This window comes from Lepisosteus platostomus, chromosome 11 (assembly GCF_059453375.1).
Source record: "Lepisosteus platostomus isolate fLepPlt1 chromosome 11, fLepPlt1.hap1, whole genome shotgun sequence".
Classification (NCBI taxonomy): Eukaryota; Metazoa; Chordata; class Actinopteri; order Semionotiformes; family Lepisosteidae; genus Lepisosteus; species Lepisosteus platostomus.
Genome location: NC_142621.1, coordinates 42712965 through 42734001, shown reverse-complemented (window position 1 = coordinate 42734001; position 21037 = coordinate 42712965). Strand labels below are relative to the sequence as shown.

At 44.8% G+C, this 21037-nt stretch overlaps 1 protein-coding gene across 10 annotated transcripts in view; it reads right to left on the bottom strand.

Moving 5' to 3' along the window:
- The window catches only part of usp36 (ubiquitin specific peptidase 36), a 31459-nt gene extending 10477 nt beyond the window's left edge, over window positions 1-20982 (bottom strand). The window contains exons 1-16 of one of the 10 annotated variants that reach the window (XM_088599818.1): window positions 20901-20982; window positions 20336-20453; window positions 17586-19719; window positions 10480-10741; window positions 9772-9993; window positions 9363-9473; window positions 8208-8310; window positions 7828-7895; window positions 7356-7426; window positions 6233-6315; window positions 5671-5782; window positions 5049-5189; window positions 4063-4163; window positions 3740-3878; window positions 2942-3295; window positions 1604-1864 (exon numbers count right to left, since the gene is read on the bottom strand). In XM_088599818.1, coding sequence (XP_088455944.1) covers window positions 1604-1864; window positions 2942-3295; window positions 3740-3878; window positions 4063-4163; window positions 5049-5189; window positions 5671-5782; window positions 6233-6315; window positions 7356-7426; window positions 7828-7895; window positions 8208-8310; window positions 9363-9473; window positions 9772-9993; window positions 10480-10732 — 2019 coding nt within the window. In that variant the 5' untranslated portion in view covers window positions 10733-10741; window positions 17586-19719; window positions 20336-20453; window positions 20901-20982. The other 9 variants (XM_088599819.1, XM_088599821.1, XM_088599823.1 and 6 more) reach the window with 9 other exon arrangements.
- Window positions 20983-21037: the final 55 nt, after the last annotated feature.

The following is a 21037-nucleotide window of genomic DNA, read 5'->3' as shown; positions in this document are numbered from 1 at the left end:
TATAGGAATGGAAAAGGGAGAACTTAAAAAAAAGATACTCAAAACCTACCTGTAATATAATACAGAAAACACCTTCATTAATCTGCATTTACAGCATGTCCTGCAGTATCAGCTGTTTGATCTGTAACACGGCTGATCTGAACAGCCTCTCTGTAACTGGATGGGAACCAGTGCAGAAAGCTGTTTTCTGTTTGCAAGACAAGTGTGGCAGTGCTACTAAAATTCAGGTAGATGATAACATGCACTGAAAGAAGCAGGGTTTTGATAAATTCATCACAAAGGTAGAACATTTAACACTTTGCCAAAGGGCTAGTACTGAGCCTACCTATCTTCAGCACATCTCACCAAGGGGTAATAAATCCCAAAAGACACAAAACCTGGGGTCCCGTCTTAAAGCTGCGCGCCAAACAAAATTTCAAAACAGACTCTTCACTAGTGCGCAAACAGGACCTGCTGGGCTCATTCTAAACTGCACAATTCTTTACTTTCTTTTTTCTTTTGCAGTCTAGTTGATCACATATGATAACATTTCTTCACATTTAAATGCAAATCCTGTTTTTATTCAGAAACATTGTTTTCTGTCTTTTACATTCCAGTAGTGTGAATTCAGTGCAGTTCATATGGCTTTTTTTTTTGCAGTTATGAGAGTTATGAGTGATGATTCCTTCTGTTTCATATGAAACGAGTGCTTTATCGATGGTCTCTGCGCACGTCTCCAAGATGCCACTGTAATGGCTTCCTTCCAACAATAACTCTCATAATAACTTTTTTAATGTAATTGCGAATTTATTGCATTCAAATGTTCGGCACTCTTTGTAGGAGAAAAAACTTATAACAGCTAAAAGAAAGTTCGATCATTTTTGGCGTTATGACTGCAGGAGATACAGTATTATTAAACTGAAACTGAGTTTTGCTCTTATTAAAGTTATATCTGCGCTTACATAGTTTAATTATACAATGCTATGGTGTGAAAATTAAAATCATGGTTAAATAACTAGAAATCGGACATAAGATTGAAATAAGATTTCTTGAGTAAAATATTGAAAGTGCTTTAGGAAACTTTGCTATCTGAGATATAAAAGCATGTTTTAGAATTATGCGCTCCGGGGAAAATGAATTATTAGTTCTATGCGCTCTGTGTAAAGCCTTTAATGCACCACAAAGGCCGTATATGTTTCTACATGTGTCTGTTATTTTTACCCAAAATAAAGGTGCAGTTAAATTTGAAGGAGCACATACTGAAAATAGTAAGGTTCTGGGGATTTCGGATATACTGCTTTCATACATTCTTTGAGCCTTTTTCTTTTATGAATTTCAGGTCAATATTAGAAAATGAAGTGCGTTTTTGGGCAGCTGAAGCCCCCTAAACACAAAACAAATTACATTTTAATATGAAGACTGCTTTCCGAGGTGGCATCCAGTTGTCTCAGGACCTCTCCCACCGGCAACACAGAATGGCCGCCCGGACACGTCTCGGGGTTCATACTACACACCAACACCTCAGATTCCCTGGCTACTTGGAACCCGTCGGTCCTGCCAGCCAAGCCAAAGAGGCCAGGCTGCTCCCAGACCGGCGCTGCACGGCCCCGCCACGCGCTCTCACCTTCTTGGCAGAAAGAGCCAGTTTCTTGGCAGGGGGAGGCGATATGGTGCTGGCCGGCTCGGAGGCGACGTTGGTCAGGGCCTGGGGCTTGAACTTCACGCTCCTCTCCTCCGCGCCTCCGGGGCTCGGGGCTTCGGGCCCCCGCCTGGGCGACGCCGTGCCGCCGCTGAGGCCACTCCTCGCGGGGGGCTCGCCCTTGGGGAGGCCCCTAGGGCTGCTCACTTCCTTCGGCGGCGCCGGTGGCCCGCTCGGCTCCCCGTCCTGGAATTCAGAGCGCGGCCGCGCTTGAGTCACGCAGAAAAAGGCCCGCGCCTGCTCGGCGTGGTCGCTGGAGGGCGCACCCCCCTGAGCCTCGCCAAAGCTAGCGTGTTAAATGAGAGATGACATAACATGTGCTCGCGCCCGAAACAGTGCAGCACAGTTCCTCCTACAGCCCTGGGGCATCCAATCCAGATCCTGGAGGGTCATGGTGTCTTCAGACACTCACCCCTTCTCAGCTCAATGAATAAATGGAGCAAGTTAACCACCCGCCCTAGCGCTGCAGATGCTGACACTTTAAAAGAACCTAGAATCAAGCTGATGCCTTAAAAGAACCTAGAAAAGCCAAAAGACACTCATACCTTCCAGGACAGAACGCCCTGGCTTTATGGGAAAAACAACACGCATCTAACAGAAGTCGATATTATCTTTTCAGAGCACGGTAACCTAGGACAGAAACCTAGCAGAGGAACAAGCAAAAGTTTATTCCACACACCCAAAGGAGGCTCCACAGCCGAAACGTTGTGTTTCTTTTCTTCTCTTTTCAGCGGGGAATAAAGAGTTAAACTAGAATCGTAAAGACGTGGCATTGCAGGCGAGTCGGCTATATCCCCACCTGCGTGGATCCAAGTGTTGAGCAGAGTTAGCGGGCCTGAACCAGCAGATCTCCCATTTCAAGATGGGTTGTATATAAATAAATCTTTCAAATAATCTAGAACTATACCTCTCAATAACTTATACACGAAGAAGACACCAGTAGTACATTCTGAAGATGCTACTTCAATCTACAGAGATGGCCGTTAAGTGAAAACGCACAGCATTTTAATTAAGACTCAAGCTTTCTAGATACTTTCTAGACCACAGAAACCTTTTTAGTAACTTTCAGAAACACCCCTCCTTGAAACGAATCAAAACCACATTCCTGTGTCAACCAGGCCGAGCCAGACTCCCCGTCCCCGCCATGTCAGGCGGGGTGGGAGGGCGATACCCTTGAGAGACCCCTAATGGGAGAGAAATTGGGGGGGTCAAAAGTAGCGCCTCAGGTTTTGCGTTCCATATAGAAGGGCCTGCCGGCCTTACCTTCGCCTCCGAGGTGTCTGGAGAAGAGTCGGTCAGGGACTTCATTGAGGTAGATGCAGACAGGCCCCTGCTCTCCGCCGCGTGCCTCCTGTCGCTCTCTGGTTTGGGGGCCCCGCCAAAGCCGTTGGGGGCCCCGCTGGGGCCACTGCGAGCCTGCAGCTGCGGTGATGGCTTCTTCACCTTCTTCAGGGGCTCCTCGATCACAGTGGGGCCAGCGGGGGCCCTGGAGGCAGCAGGCAGAAGAGGGGAGCCGTTCGCAAGCTTCGGGGACTGGCAGGCACTCCCGTTTCGGGGGACGGGGACCCCCACTCCATCTGCAGCCTGGACCTTGCGCACCTGGGAGGATTCCAGCTTCTGTTTGGGGGGGGAGAAAGCAACCAAAAGCTCAAGCGACTGGGATCCAAGTCTTTTCACTTAAAGATACGAATACAAAACAGGGGAAAGAGGACTTAATCGTTTGCAATCAGATGAAATGTTTCAGTCAACAAAGCTTCCAGCAGATAACATGCTGCAGGAATTAAAAGCAAGCCTGAACCGTATTATTAACGTTCATAGAAAGCACAGTCCAGCCCCCAAATTACAAGCCAGAAAATAGACAACCCAATATCCTCCGTTTCATTTAGCATGTTGTAAGTGTGCTGATTTCCTCTGCTGTGAAGTTATTTATACTCATGTAAGACTAGGGAAAGCTTTGAAAAATGATAATGGGCTCATGCATCCTAATGCAATTCATGCTGTCTTTTTTTTTCCCCAGACTTCACATTCGTCCTTGACCTGTCAGCCATCTGGGCCTCTTACCTTCCCCACCTGCGGAGAGGACAGAGGTCCATTCAGAGAGGCTTTCTTTAACTGCTCTGGAGTCACGCTGTTCCTTCCAGACGGTACGACACCCTGTTTAGAGATTGGACCATCCAGGTTCTTCCTGGTTTCTGGAATTCTACAGGCAAAAAAAATCAGAACAGCAGCAACTTAATTACAAGATCACAGTGATGCATCTTTTATTGCATGCATTCTTAATTTTAAAATACTTGTTTTACAATGAAAGTGTGTATGAGTGGTCAACTCAGCTGTGGGGAAAAAATCTCCGATGTTCATGTATTTAACTTCAAACCAATTCTCACCTCAGGTAAAACAGCACATAGGCTTGTTGGTTGAGAACCACTTTGATGTTACTGGAATGCACCATGGAATCGTTCATCTGGTACCACTGGCCATTGCTGGCCTGCAAGACAAGACAAACCAGCGCTCTTTAAAATAATATGCTGGAGCTGAAATAATGCAGCCACCCAGACAGCCCTGTTTCAGACGGCTTTTGTGACACATCAATGCTGAATACCTTACAATATCTGTCTGAGAACAACTCAAGGAAAGATGGGCTCTTCTGGCTTTGTCATAAAAGTTCAAGTTTAATCTTTCATTTTCTTGCTCTCCCAACACTGTAATGTGCAGACCTAATGGTATGATTTTCAACAGAGGCATAAAATAACTAGTTTGCAAGATGATTTTTAAGGCCTGGTTTATGTAACTGAATCTCTTTACGTTACCTATGCTTTAAGAAGTCAATAACGGCACATTTTAGATAAACCACATGAAAAACACAAGACCTGAAGATGATCTTAAAAAGCACTTTGCTACCTATTTCTTAGCAGTACTTTTGCATATTTTGGAAACTGGCTGCTAGTCTTCTGTCAAATGTATATCAACTTTGCTCATTCTGCGTGAAGCTTTGTGTGACATTTATTAACGTTAACATGACTGTCTCACCAACTGATATAAAACAAAAAAAGATTGTTTTAACAAATGTTATGAACGAGATATTGCTCCCTTGTAGTCAGAGGCTTTTTAAAAAAAAACTTTTGAATCAACAGTATAGCTGACTTATTTTATCCCAGGACTCAAACTCATGGAGGAGAAGCTGTTTTTTTAATAAAGCCCCTAAAAGAAAAATCGAATGCTTCTGCAATTACTCTCTCTTCCCTTAACAGCTCCAGTAAAAACAAATATGAGCCAACACCTGTAAAAGCATATGTACAGAAGACACTGAACTTTCCAAGCACACTGATGCCTCCAATATACAGTACAAAATAGTTAATACAGCTGGTCTTACCTTAACATAGCAGTAATAGTGCCCAGCATGGCAGCTGTACCCTGAATGCACCAGCACGGCATACAGCCCGTACATAACTGGGTCCCCCGAACTCTGGGACATGTAGGGGCGGATGTTTAGGAACTCTGGGTAACCCACATCCTGAGAGGAGAAGAGCAGGGCATTAAACCAAATGTCCATAAATCCTTAGCAGAACTCTTTAACCATGGACAAATGCACAAATCTGAATAATACTATTTGTCAAACACGTTAAGAGTCTTGTTTTTTGTTTTTTTTAAAGCGCTCCAGAATATTTCTAAAACTAAAACAGAAGCCAATTAACCATTAATCAGTAGGTCTTTGGAGTGTGGGAGGAAACCGAAGCACCTGGAGGAAACATACAAACTCCACACAGATAGCAACCCAGGGCCCCAGGGCTGTGGATTAAAATAGAAAGACAGCACGCTCCCGATATTCTTGCAGGATCATATCATATGTATGTGATTATGAACTGTGTTTTCTGTGTGTGTGGGGGAGACAAAGTGGTGCTCAGCATCCTGTTTTATTGGTGCCCCAGCTGCTGTAAGAGACACACAGTACAAGGCGGGCCGGCCCACGGTTCGACAATCACGCTCCCCCTCACCTTGGTGATCTTCCCTCCACTGAAGTTGGCAAACCTCTTGAGAGACAAGGTCAGGACGTTGGATGGTCGATGGACTGTAAAGCGCTTGGTGGCCGGCACTTTCTTCTTACACCTGATTGCAGAGAAAGAGAAAAACACCCGAGTCAGCTGCCAAGGAAAAGCCTGAGCTTGCCACTGCAGCTTCACCTGCTGTTCTCCTAGTGCAGAGCTTTTCCATTTGCATCTCAACCGAGACTGCTGTAATGAAAAGACCGACAGCCGCAGAATTAACATCAGACCTTGAGCAGTGCTGTAATGCCTTCAGCAGACCCTGCTACTCTTAACAACCTGCTTCAGGGAAATGTGTTGTTTTGTATAGAAATGAACTTGTTTGTCTTCTAAAACCACCTGGTATTATACGCCAGCTTGTATTGAATTAAATTTTCAATTGCACCTCTTGGCTTTCAGAAGGTTCTGCTGTTGGACCACCTACCACGATCTTTCATTTGAAATAAGGTTGCCAACTTGAATCGTTATCAAGTTACAGATTGTTTTGTTTTGTTTTTTTAAGAAAGGCACTCACTTTGCACACATGTAAGCGTTCTCTCCACTCAAAAAGTCGGGCTTCACAAACAGCTCGAGAGCTCGGACGATGTTTGCAGCTTGCTGAAAGAGAAGACAAAGCGGCCCTTCAGTCCACAGGAAAATAACCAGGCGTGTTTATTGACAAAGTCACGACAGCTGGGATTGTACACATGTTGAGAGGCAAATTAGCTGAAATCCACTCTAAATCCTTTTTGGTACAGCATCTGTTACGCTAAATGCTCAGAAGAGTCAAGATGTAAAGGCATATTTTCCCACAACTGAACTGACATACTGCTGTATTTGGTAACTTACACACTGCAGGATGAATATATATATATATAAACTTCCAGGTCTAGTGACACAATTGCTATGACTAAAATCCAGTTCTAGCAATTTCCCCATTATATCACACATCAACTACTTAACTGAAAGCACCGTATTTTTAATACATTTATGCCAGCATATAAAATAATGAAGTGTAATAGCTGAGGGAAGAGTGCAAATTTCACAATTCCACCGCAATAAAAAGTACCTTAAAGGTAACCAGTGGCAGTATGTTAATTTCACACATGACAAATAAAGATGAGTTTAAAATGTTCACATGTGGCAAATAAAAATCGAACCTGAACTGAAGGCAAACTGCCTCTTGCTTTGCTCATTCAGCCACCCTTTTGCAGGTATTTACATGTATTGGAAGATTCCCTGGGCAACCCAATGTCTAACAGCAATAGTGAATCAGTGTCTAGCCTTCACCGCCACATGCTCCTCCTTAATATTCGCAGGAAGTGGCAACTCTACCCCTCTGCCCATGTGCTGTGGGAACATTCCAACTGGGAGAACAACTGAACTTTCATCCCAGCTGTGTGAGGATGGTGGTGTTCTTAAACTGATTTTCAATCTGCGTTTCATCATGACGTTGCAGGGACACAATCGCCAAAAGTTTTTGTTGTCCGGGTCAACGATTCTCCTTTTTCTCTTCCTTAAAGATACATTAATGGCCATAGCCATGTCAAAAGACGGACCACGTCTCCGAAGGCACTTGTTTATTCCTCGGCTTTCGACGCTTCTAATTTTTCCCCCACTGTGCTGGAATTTCGGGAAGCAAACCTTGAATGACTCACCCGGATTTCAACGGCTATGTCCAGATAAGGATCATAGGTATCCGACACACTTTTACAGACGGAACATTTGACTGGAGAAAAGATAAAGACAATGCTAGAAAAAAGGCCAAAGAAATGACATTCTGTACCACACACACATACAAATCCGTATATTTCTACCAAGATTCTTATACGATATTCTTTAAAATTAATCCCGGTAAAATCAGAATAATTAACTTGTTAATGTAGTATTTATTTTTTATCATTGCTTTAGATGCCTACATTTTGTCAAATGTCACTTGAACCATGTGCCATCTTGCAAAGAGTGTTTTCGTTTTAAAAACTTCAACCACTCTTACACCACATGACCGTTTTTCCTAATCAATCTACATGTCGCTGACAATCATTTAATTCAGCAGCTCATGGGGTTAGTGCCTTACCATAAACAACGTACATATCAAGTGGAGCAAATGCTACAAATACACTGACTTACCTCGAGACCTGAGATAACCGCCAAAGATCTGATGGACCAAGGTGGTGGCCTGTGTTTGCCTGTCAAGTCTACACGTTAAAGAAAAAGGGAGAGGGGGGAAAAAAAGGGCTTCATGCACATCAAGAACTCTTGAGCTCTGTTTTGATGCAGATCAAGTTCAAAACAAAGAATCCTAAATGTAATATAAGGTCAACAGATAAATCACTTGCTTGCCTGAAACCACATGCCATAAAAATGGCACTAAAACAGAGTAAGAAATATAAATATCTAAATGGGCAGCCCATTCAAATGCAAATCTAAATTAAAACGCTTGGTGCAGTAATGCTGGGGCCCATACAGTATCTCAGATAGAGGACTATGAACAGTACTTGAGGCCTTACTTGGTGTAGCCACTGAGGCAGGCCTTCTGCATGGCATCGATGGTGTAGCGCAAAAACTCGTGGGCGTCCTCCTGACTCCCGAATCGGAAATGCCTGGCAATTTCTGAAAACCAGCACGAGAATCGCATGAGAACCCATTCGCAGCAGTGATTCACTCCCTACACAGTGCACGACGAGCTCTCAAACACAGAGTCGTTTGCCAGATCAGCCTCCAGGATCCTTGTTCAAAAGTAAGGAAGAAATAAAAAGGTGAGGGGGAGCCTGATCAAAACCAGCCAAAGAAAACACGCTTGATCCAGGATCACTCAGTCACAGGAGAGCACGAATGACTGTAATGAAAGAGGTGGGGTCAGCGGTAACTAATGTTAAACAAATACAGTCCCCGCATTCACGTCAGCTGAATGCAGACTTTTCTGAGGTTTTGTGCCAATGTAAAGGCAGCTGTGCCCAGCCCACAGCCAGCGAGAAAAGCCGAGCTGCAGTGTGATGCAAAACCCTGGGGTGTCACACATCTTTAAGACTGGAGAAGGAGGACAGTGCTGTTCTGACACATGACCACATGCTCCATCGTATTCTCTCCACCACAATTTCTGATGTGTGTTTTTTGTGCACACTCTTAGCCTCGCATACAGCCTCGGCTGGACTTGTTTTAATATGCCTTTAGAGCCAAACTGGAAAGGATGTCACTCCTGCAAATACAACAGCTCCTGAGCAGCTCTTTTTACAGAGAGTGATGCTTTAGTGGTCTCCAAGCAGGCAATCCGTGGCCCGCTGTGAAAGTGCAGGGACGAGACGTACCCTGGAAGAGATGTCAGTCTTTCACAGGGCACAAATACAAAAGTACACAATGGGGCAATTAAGACGCACCAGTTAACCCAGCCAGCAGCCAGCATGTGTTTGTAAAATGCTTGGAAAGTGAAGGACTTGGGGAAAACACAGAGGAACACTAGGGATATATGCAGCTCCTCATAAACACAGCCCCAGCTCAGAATCAAACCTATGAAGCAGCAGAGTTCCACCAAGCCAGCTATATCTAGTTTCTTTTCCACAAAATCAAAGCTGATGCATGCTCCACCATTCTTCTTTTACACTGTCCCTCTCCTCCACATTAACACTCTGCCTAGGGGGGAGCATGCGGACGCAAATCCAGCTTACTTTTCAAGTCCCTGATGAAGGAGACCGGTTTGATGGCATTGCCAGTGTTGGCAAACGCCTGTATTATGTGGTTCTGCATCACGCACATCATGCAGAATCCCGACTGGTGACCTGTAACACACAGAGACACGGAGCAAGGGTAAGGACAAAGTTCTGCGCCTTCGGTCAGTTGCTGAAATCCCCATGATGAAGAACTACAGGAACCACTTAAGCCTAAACATCAATTTAAACAACAACATTTAAAAATATAGAACAGCAATACTCATTTTCTATTTACAACTTCAAACACATGCAGGACAGGGAAAAAACCATGTTTTTAAGCCTATCATCCAAATGGACACTCTTGTACGGCATCAATAAGTGTACAGATCATAGCGTGAGAGGATCAGAAATGGTAAAGGCAGCTTACAAGCCCTGCTGTGCTCCTTGGACAGAAGGTAGTTGGCGAGGGGAGGGGTGTAGGTCAGGCACTGCACCGTGGAGTTCAGGAAGCAGGTGTTGCCCAGGTTGTGGAGACCGGCTCCTACTCTGTAAATTCGCTCCCACTTCATGGACAGCCTGTTCCCCGGGAACAGCATCTTCTGGGGGGCAGGGATCCCGTCACTCTGTCCCCCGCTAACACCCTCCGAGACTGAACACAAAAACCCGAGTGGATGCATTAGCAAGCATCCTGGAAAGCCTGGAAGCGTGAGCGCTTGTACGCTAAAATGTAGGATGGCTCAAGAACTTAAGGCAACATAATACATTGAATATCTTTACCACACACACACGGCTGAGCAAAACCAAGAAAAACAATACCCATCATGAGAAAACACTGCTCAGATGGTTTAAACGATGTGTTCACCCTTAACCAATAAGGAGAGCCCAGCCAATCACCTCCATCGCCAATCAGTTATCAGCTAACTTGCCCAAGATCTTTGAAGTGACAAGTCTGAAGTGGTGAGCTTGACTGATGATGTGGATGGTCATTGGTGTGGGTACGACCGGTGGTCCCTCTTGGATGACAAGGCAAGTATGCAGACTTAAATCTACTTGGATGTTAATCACAAAGGGAAGCCAAGATCCCCCCTCCACGCCAGCCTCAACACTGCAGCTTAACCCTTAACCCCACACCTACCCTGCTTCTTCATCGGTAGGGGGTCCACCGCCCTCTGTCCCACAGCTCCCTCTGCCTTGGGGTTGAGGATGACATACTTGGTCTTGAGCGCCTCCAGCTGGTAGGAGAAGCCCTTGCTGGCCGGCTCGAACTCAATCTTCTGCAGCAGCACCTTCTTGGCGGAGGAGGCCAGCAGCTTGTTGAGGTCACTATCATCAGCAGAGTCCTTGCGCCCCGGTTTCAGGGCCTCTTTGAGCTTGTCCACTATTGGCATTGTGCATCACTGTAACCCAGAAAGTCAGGGTCATACCACAAGGGCGAGTCAGCAATGCAACACACCACAGTGCCCAACAGCCATTGTAACACAACGTTGCACAACTGAGAAGAGTTTAAAGTTGTCGGCCTCTCAGCCTCAACTACCCATCTTTGGTCATAAACCCAATGCCACAATTTTTAAAAAGAATTAAAGAAAAGACCTACGCAACTCTCAGCATCCTCAATACGCTGTTTCATCTAAAGCCGTGTGGGCCTCACATGCTGAAAAAAGTCTCTTTAAACCACTGCAGTGCCACACTGTGTAGCTTCGCTCATCACCAAAGACGTGTGCATTTTGCACTTTTGTTCTAAAAAAATACTGCAATATTCCAAAAAAATGCAGATTACATGAAGACCGTGCCCTTTTCTAAAAACAAACGGAGAGAGATTAAACCTTTGGAATGAGAGCAGAGAGTGAGTAAAAAGCAGAATTAAAACAGTGCCGCCAGACACAGACATGCTCATATTTGTGATTCTAGGCATACCGTATTCTGCATGTGGTGCCCACCTTAACATTTTTCTGCAGCTCAATACAAAGAGACGCTTGACCCTCCAGCAGAGGAGACAGCACCTGACAGCAGCTGATGCCCAGCTCAGTTCTGCTCCAGTAAGTCATTTACAGAACACTGCTTCCACGTGGGCTGAAGCCACAGAACCCAGAGGAAAGTCAGCGTAGGATACTTTAAACACAGGAGGCTTCCAACAAGGAACACAGTTCATTGTTCATTTTTAAGTAAATGTGTGCTTTAAAAGAATCCAATTAAAACACAGCAGGATATTCTTGAATTACTATTGGGGAAAAATTTCAAATGTACGTTAAGCTGTCTTACTTGATTTTTTGCAATAACCTTTTAACCTGTGGCTGTAGCTTTCTTTTCTTATATTATGCAAAAGCTTGGTAGCAATCCAATCCTAACAAAAGCTGCAGAACAAAGAAACCCCAATAATTAAGCAGAAGTTAGGAGCTGTTTGTATGCAATGACCAGACCAGGGTCAGACTACAACTTTGTTTTTCTCAAAGTCCTGTTCCAAATACCTTTTAAAAAGCAGTCTGCAATTTCCAGCTTTGATTATCTGCTCCCAAAAAATAACTTCCTACTTGAATACCAATAACAAGAATGAGAAACATTTTGCATCCAGGAATTGAAATTTCATCCCTACAAACAGCACATTTGTCTTGGTAGCGCAGTGGCAGCAAAGTGGCCCAGAATCCCCTCCTCCCCATGTTTAAGAACGCGAGGAACCACATAAATGATCATATGCAAAGCAGAACTTCAAAGAACACTTTAAGGAAAGACCAAATTGTTGGTGTTATTCATGCAATAACGTTGTACAATTATGACTGACACACCTATCGGTGGCTCTTGAAAGCTGTCAAAAGCGTTCAAATTTTACCACCATAAGCAACGCTGAATGCGGCATAATTAACCTAACCTTGCATGGCAACATTCAAAAGACATTAGAGTGAAATAAGAGGCTTGTCACTATGGATAGGGCTGCATAGGAAACGCTTCTTAACAAGCTGAAAACACAGATTTGATGAAACTAGCTGTCACCATACGAAATTGGATTGCTGCTACTAAGTAGGAAATAATTTCCTCTTGAAATGGAAATGACCTGCTTCAAATAGCCTCGTATGTGGAGTTAGTGGATTTCAAAGGCGCAATATTAGAATCATGTTTTGAACAGAAAAGGCAATTATTTGAGTGTGAGAGGCAGAATTATTCCGATTTGGAGCAACAAGCAGGAGGGACTGTTTTTATGCAAGAGACAGGGGCAACAGCGGTAAGAGAATTCATACAATCTTCTCCTCCATTTCAGCCCTCGGAGCCCAAGACTCCAAAGCGATTGTGCCCGAGCAACGCGGTACGAAACAAACATTCCTCCTCTTGAGAAATCGTTTGTTTTTGCCAAAACCTGACAGCTGATGACAAGAAGGAACACAGTGAAGTGGGGAGAGAACGAGGGGTTGGGAACATTTTCATCTGGTTAAAGAATAAAACCGTTTTACCCCCTAACATGACGTCCGTCACCGGGGTGAAATCCTGGTCAGGCTTCACAAAGGTCTCGTTTCCCCGTGACCCACCGTTCCCAAATTCTCATCGTCTGCACTGTAGGAGACAGTAACAGCGGTGAGCTCCTGCTGATGAAAGGTACAACGTGCTGCACGACCAGGAGCGACGAGGCAAAAAAAGACAAGTGGCTAAGATTGAACGTAAACTGTTTTTTTAAGACGGCTCATGATTTGCAAAAAGCCAAAGTCTTTCTGTTCTCAAGAGCGACGGTCACAAGGCCTGGGCATCACAGGGAGCTAGTGAGCGGCCAGGAGAAGGGGGGCTGGCTGCGGACAGCACATCACCGGCCAAGAGGAGGAAGAGGAGGAGCAGAGCTCCCCTCAGCTGCGCACTTGCTCCGACTGCAAGCTGGCAGCCCACCAAGGCAGCAGCCCAGTACAGCCCAGAACTCGGTGCATCTCTCGCGCATGCACACGTACACAGGAGAAGCCGGTGAAGTACTCCAGCAAGGAGGAAGACGCTTGATCTTCAGGCGGCTCACAGTGAGCAGGGAGCAGCAGCAGGCCTGGCCGTAGATGCAGATGTACCATAACCACAAGGGCAAGGTAACCTTCACGAACTGATGTGCATGATTAAGAACAGCACGGCCCTGGCAGAAAACACACACACACACACACACACACACACGGCTGTTATGTAACAGGAGAACAGCAGGCGCCAGAGGGGGGCTGGAGGATGACGCTGCAAGGTGTCATAGATCCCTCTCCAGATCTTAACTGTACACCAGGTCGTAGCCGGGTCCCCAGTCGGCCCCACTAGCAAATTTCCAGTCCTCCGGCCGGAAACAATCAGACTCCTCCCTGCTCACGCAGGTCCACGGCTCACAACCAGTCCAGTCTACAACATCACTTGTAAGACTGACACCTGGAAGGCATTTGGAAAAAGCAGACCTGCGTTATAGCACACAGCATCTAAATTAATTCTGGACTCCAGCTGAGACAAAAGCTTTATTTTAGATCCACTGCGGAGGAAGACCCCAGTTTACTAAGACACTGTCCGTACCGACTTTAGTGGTCTTTAAATCATCTTGTTGCTGGAGAAATTAAATTAGCTTCTTCCAAACCAAGTATCCAAACCAAAGCCATGACAAACAGTAAATTTAGGGAATGACCATAAAGAATACTGTCTACCCTACAGGCACATGCAGATAGTGACTAGGGAGATGGAGAAAAAGATTTAAAGTCAGAGGCCTGCAAAGTAATTTTGGGGGATTAATGTGTTTTTATTCTGAGAGATTATCCCACAAAAGAAAAGCTTCACTTTTCTCATGAAATTAAAACATCACGTATGTAAACAACACAAGACCCATTTCTTCACATGCGTAAAGGAACAGCCAACATGAAGGCCTCCTAGTGAAAACTTAAACATATCATGTGGAACAAGTGCTGTACTATATTCCATCTATTCATGATTAAACTGCTTCATCCAATTCAGGGTCATGGAGAGACCGGAGCCTATCCCAGAAGACAACGGGTGCAAGGCAGGGTACACCTTGGACTGGTCGCCAGTCCATCACAGCGCACACACAGACAAACTCACACCAGGGCCAATTTTCCCAGAAACCAATTCACCTAGCAGTATGTCTTCGGACTCTGGGAGGAAACCCACACAAACACAGGAAGAACATACAAACTTTCACGCACTGTGGCACGTCATGACACACGGCCTCATTCGGATCTCTCTACATTTCCGTCTCAGGACAACACGCTCACAGACCTCTCTCTGAGCCAAACAGGCGATGTGCTTTATCTTCCCTATCTGCCATTGTGATCCCCAACTGACTTGGAATTCCCGATCGTGTCTTACTGCCTGATCATACAGCAATGATCGACTAATCCCCCCTCACGGCCTGGCTCTGCTAATTGTGTCCAGTCTCCTCATGATCACAAACGGTGTAAAAAAAATACAAAAGACAAAAGACCTGACCAAGGACTGATATACTTTTAGATGATTAGCAAATCGCCAAGCACCAAGAGAGGCATTGAGGCTAAATATCACGGACTCCACATCACACGCTCGCAGGTACTCAATCAGGCTGGGGTAAATTCAATTTAAAGTACTATAACAACAGTGAGAGCTGTGGCACATTCCAAACCTAAATTCTTAAACAGACCCTTGTCCTTACCTACTGCTGCCCCCATCGCTCCTGTCTCCAACCCCCCCCCCCCCCACACCTCTCTCGCTTCCTCTGCTGGTCACTCACTTGTCCTGCGTCTGAAGGAAACACCTAAGAGGAAACCTCCAGACAGCACCGCCCCTGATCCCCTCCCAGCCAAGGTTCGCTGGTTTATCAGCAGGCTGTGTGACTTACTGCCATAATCTCCATGCCTTGTTCCATGCTTATGAATTTCCACTCACTGTGCACTGTAATTCAGAGCCACGCACTTTGAGTTTTGTCACTTACTGATAACGTCAAATAACGTAACTCACATTCGTATATACGACCCTGCGTGGCGGAACTATTTCAATCTTTTACAGCACACTGAGTCTACGTCACCTTCCATCAAGGCTTGAGTTAAATTACCATCAACGATACGAGTAAAAGACAGGGAGACATGTTGCTGTGTGCCCTTTTAAGACTGGCATCCGCTGAGGGGTATGACCTGAACAGCCCAGATTACTTGTGTATTGAAGTTAAGTAATATGACCTCTGAATTCTTCTAGAACGCCTCATTACCGAATCTAACTGTGCAAGCTGCCATTTGCATACAAAAAAGAGAAATAATGATTACACGACCAATGACCAATTATTTCTGCCACGCAGTATGACAACACGAGAAGCTGTGTCAGAAGAATGAAAGCAAGAACTGGCTGAAGGATTCCAAACAGGCAGAGGCGCTGAAATATACCTCCTGAAAACTGACTGAAGGAAAAGAATCTTCATCCCATGTTTAGCGGGAAGATGAAGCGTCTCTGCATTCCGAGACGATCCCCCTGCTGGCTCCCTCCTAACACCTGAACCCTGCTCCCAGATCTGTGCTCTGCAGATCCGTCTCCGGAGGAAACGTGTGGGCCCAGCAGAGCTACACGTGGGACCCCGGCTGTCCGTCAGATACCACAATCAGCCACTAATCACTCTACAGTCTCTTCGAGCACTAGAAAACACTCTGCATTTGGGGAATATTAAGAATACAGCAGGAGATACTGTTTGTCATAGTGACCCCATATCTATTTACAAAGGGATAGCATCGCTGTGCGACACGGAACTGTACAAGGGCTAAGATGGAGACTTTTTTAAAATCATCTTTGCTACAACTAAAAGTCTCGATCCTACACTAAGTTACAGCTTTACCACTGGCACTGTACTACCTTCCTAACACCATGATCACATTTGCAGAGACATCGTCGTCGACATCAGAAAACTACCCCAAAGCCCTAAACGAATCCTGTCTCAACATCAGTAACTCGCCCTTTAAAAACATTATGGCACCAAAAAAAGAATGTATACAGGTATATAATATAATTATTAGAACAGCACCAAGGCAGGGAAAAGCTCCAGCTACCGTGCACTGGGAATCGCGCTACATCTGTGTGCTCATCACACTGTGAAAATATTCAGACCGGGGGCGATTTTAATTTTCTTTCAAGAAAAATCACTTAACAAAAAAAAAAAGTGACAAGATAATAAAAAGAAATCAATTTTTTTAAAAAATCATTTTAATATGAACTAGAGGCCCGAGGGCTATGCGTTACTAAAGCACGCTTCTCACTGCATCAGAAACCTGCTGTTTAAAGAATGACAAAACTGTGATTGTATTCGACCGTAGAATTACAAACGATTGACGAACGTTTCAAAACCACGCAACACAATTTGCCCAAGAAAACAGACTATGCTGTAAGGATGCGTTAACCAGAGCCTGAAATAATATCAGTAGTGTTGTAATATGACTGTTCCCATGTAACGTGTAGGGCAGACCGTGTAGTCTGGCCACTGTAGACATTGCAGTTCTCCCGAACAACTGTCCAAAATGGAAACGAGCGTCTGCCTTCGTCACGCTGAGGTACACTTCACGAAAACACGACACGATGGCGTTTCGTGTACCGGACTGTCGAGACCGTTATCTGGGCAATGGACGTTTAAAGAAGCGCCGGGCAAACGCGTGGAAGGAGGCGTTATGTGCCGAAACGCACGACCCGGATTTCCCGGGGCAGCTGCGCCTCACCCCCCACGTTGCAGTCACGGGAGACACGTTTTAAAGACGAGGCAGCTCTGCGGGTCCGGCGTGGGGCCGGGGACACGCGGAAGGAAAAAAAAAAATAAAGATGCAAAATATAAAACAAGAAAAAAAGAGGCGATAAGGCGCCGTAGCGGTAACCCGCGCTAGACAGCGGCTCACGGTTGTTTCCAGTAGTTGTGCCACTATCGTAATGCGAAACGGACTGGTTTTAAAAAGCGCACAGAGAAGCATGCCTCTTAGATGAGTCGCGACAGCACTACTGAGATTTTGTTGTTGTTTTTTTTTTTTACTTGCACCAGCAAAGCGAATAAGATCCCTCACGCACAGGGGCAGCAAAATCAACGGGTGTACCTGAGCCGTGCAAGGTACTGGGCCATTGAATACTAAAAGAGCAATACACCGTGCTGAAACAAGCCGACTAACCTACCTCTGCCTCCCAGCGCAGAAACCTAACAGGGTTACCACCACCACCCTGCGATTAAAAAAATAAAATCATAACTATACAATGTCGTTTCTACCCCGCAAACTACACCGGTTTTTACATACTCTCGGTCTTTACCTTGCGCTGTGGTCTTCACAAAGCGATGTCCCTTGTTTTTTTTTACAGAAAAGTTTGCGGATCGCCGCTCGGTTTGCTACAGTACCTGGATTTTGTTACATTCGATCCTCCATGCTGCAACATGTGAGGGCGTGGGGGGGGGAGCAAGCATGAGTGGCACTCCCTGTGGCCACTCAGATCGCCCGGAATCGGTATACGTCAGAGTACGAGCAGGTCATTTTTAGCCAATCGGAGACGACAGTGGGAGGTCCTGGGTGCCAACTTTCCGGAGGATTCCATTTTAAAGTTGTTTGTTTACACCCTGGTTTGCTCAGTGCCGGGAAAATGCAGTTCTAAAGTAGATCAATGTTACTCGTGCGAATACCTAATTTCACAAGGCGAATAGTGAGCATGTACCTAATTCATCGCTGGTAGTTCCATACATTTCTTTATTACGATGGCACCTGGGGCAGGTCTTCATCACGCACTAAATTGAAAAAGTCTTCCACAGGCCGTGATGGATGATGACCTACCGCTTTTAAATAGACCCTTACGCACCTTTCCCACACGTATGATTTGCGCGTCACGTTTAAATTCTTGCCAAATTGCAAAAGCGCGCTGCAATATTCTTAATCTTTATAATACCTTTCTACATCCAAGAGGACTCCTGAGAAACAGGCTGAATAAAGAACTGTAAATTCACTGCGCCAAGGCCATCTAGAATAAGTCTAGGAGGTGACATTATATTTTATGTTAATTCCTGACCTTGACCTCCTGACATTTAACAACATAATGTTTTGGTTTGCAGATAAACCTGAATTATATTTATTTTGGGGGGCAGGGGGAGAGAGTTCCTGAATATAGTCTTTTTACAGCCTTCCAATACAGTGCAAACCTCATCATATAACCAGAAAGCTGACTGAAGTAAAAAATGAAAACAAATGCAACTTAATATTAAAAATACACCATGAGTGCATAATTCAGTGATACTGACTTGTCCCTGTGTGTGCACACCTCACTATTGGACTGACATCCTGTAGCCCCGTCTAGCACATTGTGGTTCTGGGGGGTGGCCATCACTGGCAATAGGAAGCTTTCTGATAATGAATAATGAAAGTCAGATAAATGTATGCATCATGGTTTTGAATAAGGAGATATATTAGTGCGTTTGACAAAAAAAGTTTTAAAAAAACATTCTTCCATGCATCTATTTACAAAACGCTTCTTCCCTGGCAGAGCTGGAGCTTGTCCCAGCAAGTCAGGGTACACCCCGGACGGGACACCAGTCCACCACAGGCACAAACTCACACCAGGGCCAGTTCTCCCAGAGGCCCATTAACTTACCAGAATTCCCTTTCCCTGGACTGTCAGGGGAAACCCACACAAACACCGGGAAGAACATGCAAACTCCACACAGATAGCATCCCAGATCAGGAGTCAATGCTAATCACAGTGCCACTGTGCTGCCCGATTGAAAAAAAATATATAATTCCTTGCATGTATATAATGATAATAATCCCATACACTTATATACACTTTTCCTGAAACTCCACTCAAAGCGCTTTACAAGTAAAGGGGATCCCCTCCACCACCACAAGTGTGCAGCTCTACCTGCATAATACGACGGCAGCCAAAGTGCACCAGTACACTCACTCGGTACATTCTTCAGGTGAAGAATTAGACACAGGTTCACCAGTGATATTAAAGAAGGATGTTTATTTGGGGAGGCCAGACTGAACAAGCCCAAATAGGAGTTTAGCCTGGACACCAGGGCTAAGACCTCTGCTCTTACTGACAGTGCTCCAGGACCTTTAACGACAAAGTCGTCTGGACCTTGGTTCAATGTATCACCTGAAGGACGCCACCTAGTGACCCACCAACACCCCTTACCAAAGCAACCACAGCTCAGCGGTTTGGGTGAAATTATTCAGATAAACCCACCACAAAGAAATTCAAGTGATTATTTTCACCCATAAGCAGTTTTATGCCATACAACATCTTTAAATGCAATGTGCTTGCCCTCCACTGTCTCATCCCAACAATAACCCCAGGCGGCACAGCTCTGGACTGAAAACACAAATGCCGACTAGTATCACCATCCTCTGTGAATTCCTGCAGTGATGAACTTTTAAAAAGCTCCATCTTGGTGAAAATACTGGAAGGGAAAAAGGTGTTTAATGGAAAATGTGTAACAGTAAAAAGCTCACAAAAGTAATCCAACACATTAAAATGAAGAGGATCAAGTGGTACCTTCAGATTTGCCATATTTTGTTTTCAGTGGTGTAAACCAACTAGACAGTTAATGCAGCATTTCTTGGAATCCTCAGACTAAAGTGTACAACAGCGAAAACGTAGAACTGATATTTGAGTAATTATCCCAGAAATGTATCTTCTAGTTGTGGAAAGAGAAGTACTGTATATGTGGCAGTCAAAATAACTTGTCTTTTTGATCACTGGTGATCAATTGAATAGTAGCTCAGTGCCGTAATACGGTAAATACACCACAACAGCAAATCGCACCTAAGGTCATCCTCTAGAAAACAGACTCACTTCACTTAACGTGAACATTAACTGGTTCAGTTAAGATGAATATAAAATTATTTTAAGAATTTACTACAGTATTCAGCAAAGTGACAGTAACGCTGCCTCGTTTACCCGAATTTGCCTCCTTCTTGATTCGAGTCTATTATGCGACGTTTGAAGATTTGACCAGATACAGCAAATGCACGTTAATACAAACCAGACTTAGAACAAGATGAAACAGCTCTCACCTCAAGGCCAAACCCAGAGCTCCGGGTCTCCATCTTACCTAAAAATCGTGGTTTGTGTCTGTATCCCGGCTCCGAAGCTGTGGGGAGTCTTGTGAGAATAACACCGAAAGCCTTTTCTCTGTACAACACACACAACACAAATTGACTCCTCAATTCGCAACACCCGGCTTCTCACACGACACCGTATTTTCGCGAAAATAACCGCATAAGCTCCAAACCCCACCAAACTCCAGATTGTAAACAACAACGAAACATTTTTAAACCGATTTCTGTATGGTGTTCATTGTACACGTGTGGCGTCGTTCTGTTTTGTAAAATATAATTTGCCAAATCTTGCTCGGTAAGATAACGTCGTTTAGTGCAGTCTCTTGTAGCCTTTGCTCTTCGTTAAACACGCCAATGTGTGGTTAAAATATATCCGTCATACGTTTTATTTGTATCTTAAAAAAATACATGAGCCTCATCTTTTTCATATTTGTTTTTCAGGTCATATATTTTATGTTTTAGTCCATCCAGGCTTTCAGTGTAGGCCTACATCGTGTGATATATATATAATCAGTCTTACTGGTGTGCTCGATTTATCCGAAGAATACCATAGGTAAGAGGGCTGTAATGGCAATGAAGCACAGCCTGTTTTGTGTTGTTTTTGTGGTAATCTTGTAATTAAATAGTGCGACCACAAGTAGGCAGTCTTTCACCGCA